The following is a 1,135-nucleotide window of genomic DNA, read 5'->3' on the forward strand; positions in this document are numbered from 1 at the left end:
CACACTTGCTCGCAAGTGAGTTGTCGCAGGTGTCCGTACGCGAGTATTTCCGGGTTCACTCGCTGCGTTCCTAGGGTGAGATCCCGGATCGTACGCGCCCTCACCGAGTGTTCTTCGTCCGTATGGTGTCGCCCTCTGATGATGACATCAGCCACTCGGCTTGAGGCTTCGTGCCAGCTCGAGGCCGCTCCCTGAATTCTCAGAGATCGCGTCGGACCTTCGGCTCCGATCTGTTCTGCGATCTCCGCATCGATGAGTGTAACCGTCGAGCCTTCATCTAGCATCGCGTACGTCTCTACTTCGCGTCCCGTCTTGCCTTTCACGATGATAGAACACACCTTTAACAACACTTGGCTGTTCTCTGGCAAGCGTGCTGCGGCTGTAATCGCGGTGTCCTCTTGCCGCTTCGGCGGTTCTTCTGGGGGTGCAGCAGGGCGTGGTGTGGCTTACGACACTCTCTCACAACACATTTGCGTGCATTACACTTGAACCTTCTGTGCGTGCTGTTCATGCATTGGAAGCACATCTTATTTGTTTTCGCCCACTCCCATCTGTCCGATAACGACATGTCGTTCAGCTTCTTACACTTCGGCGTTACGTGTGCGGCGCCGCAACAGAGACATTCGGTACTCTGTTCGCTCTTTTCTACGGCGGCGTATACGGCCGCGCCACGATCCGTCATCTGTCGCCGAGGTGCCGACATCGTTGCTTTCGGTATGGGTTGCCTAGTGGGTTGCTTTGGGGGCTGCTTCGTGGGTAGCGCGCTCGTTCGTCTCGTTGGTGATGCTATTCGCAGATGTCGGGTCATGAGATCTGCTTCGCTCATTAAAAACTCTGCCATCTTGATGACACAGTGTCCTCCTTGTTTTTTTCAGCGTAGTGACACCAGTGGACCTGTAAGTGAGGGGTCAGCTTCTCTGACACTTCACTCTCAAGCGCGGGATTATGTAGGAATCTCGCCCCCCTGTCGATATCCGCGACGATGGTGGTGATGTTCTGTAGTTTAATGGCGAAGTCAATCACCTCTGTTGTCGATGTTCCTATTACCGGCATCCTTCTCAGATCTTTGAGGGCGCGGTCGATGATGGCCTCTGTCCGGCCGTACCGCTGCTCCAACGTCCTCATGATCTGCGAC

The 1,135-nt window shown here is 55.0% G+C and overlaps 1 protein-coding gene across 1 annotated transcript; it reads right to left on the bottom strand.

The window, feature by feature from the left end:
* Nucleotides 1-340: 340 nt before the first annotated feature.
* LOC131847959 (uncharacterized) lies at nt 341-826 on the bottom strand. The gene has a single exon (XM_059197690.1). It carries the CDS (start codon nt 824-826, stop codon nt 341-343), a length of 486 nt encoding a protein of 161 aa, XP_059053673.1.
* Between the last annotated feature and the right edge of the window lie 309 nt (nt 827-1,135).

The sequence above is a fragment of the Achroia grisella genome, unplaced genomic scaffold, assembly GCF_030625045.1.
Source record: "Achroia grisella isolate CSIRO2021 unplaced genomic scaffold, CSIRO_AGI_Agris_v1 utg544, whole genome shotgun sequence".
Lineage (NCBI taxonomy): Eukaryota > Metazoa > Arthropoda > Insecta > Lepidoptera > Pyralidae > Achroia > Achroia grisella.

Bases quoted from the DNA above. Each gene is read 5' to 3' on its own strand.
- LOC131847959 (XM_059197690.1), bottom strand. From the start codon at position 826: ATGAGCGAAGCAGATCTCATGACCCGACATCTGCGAATAGCATCACCA.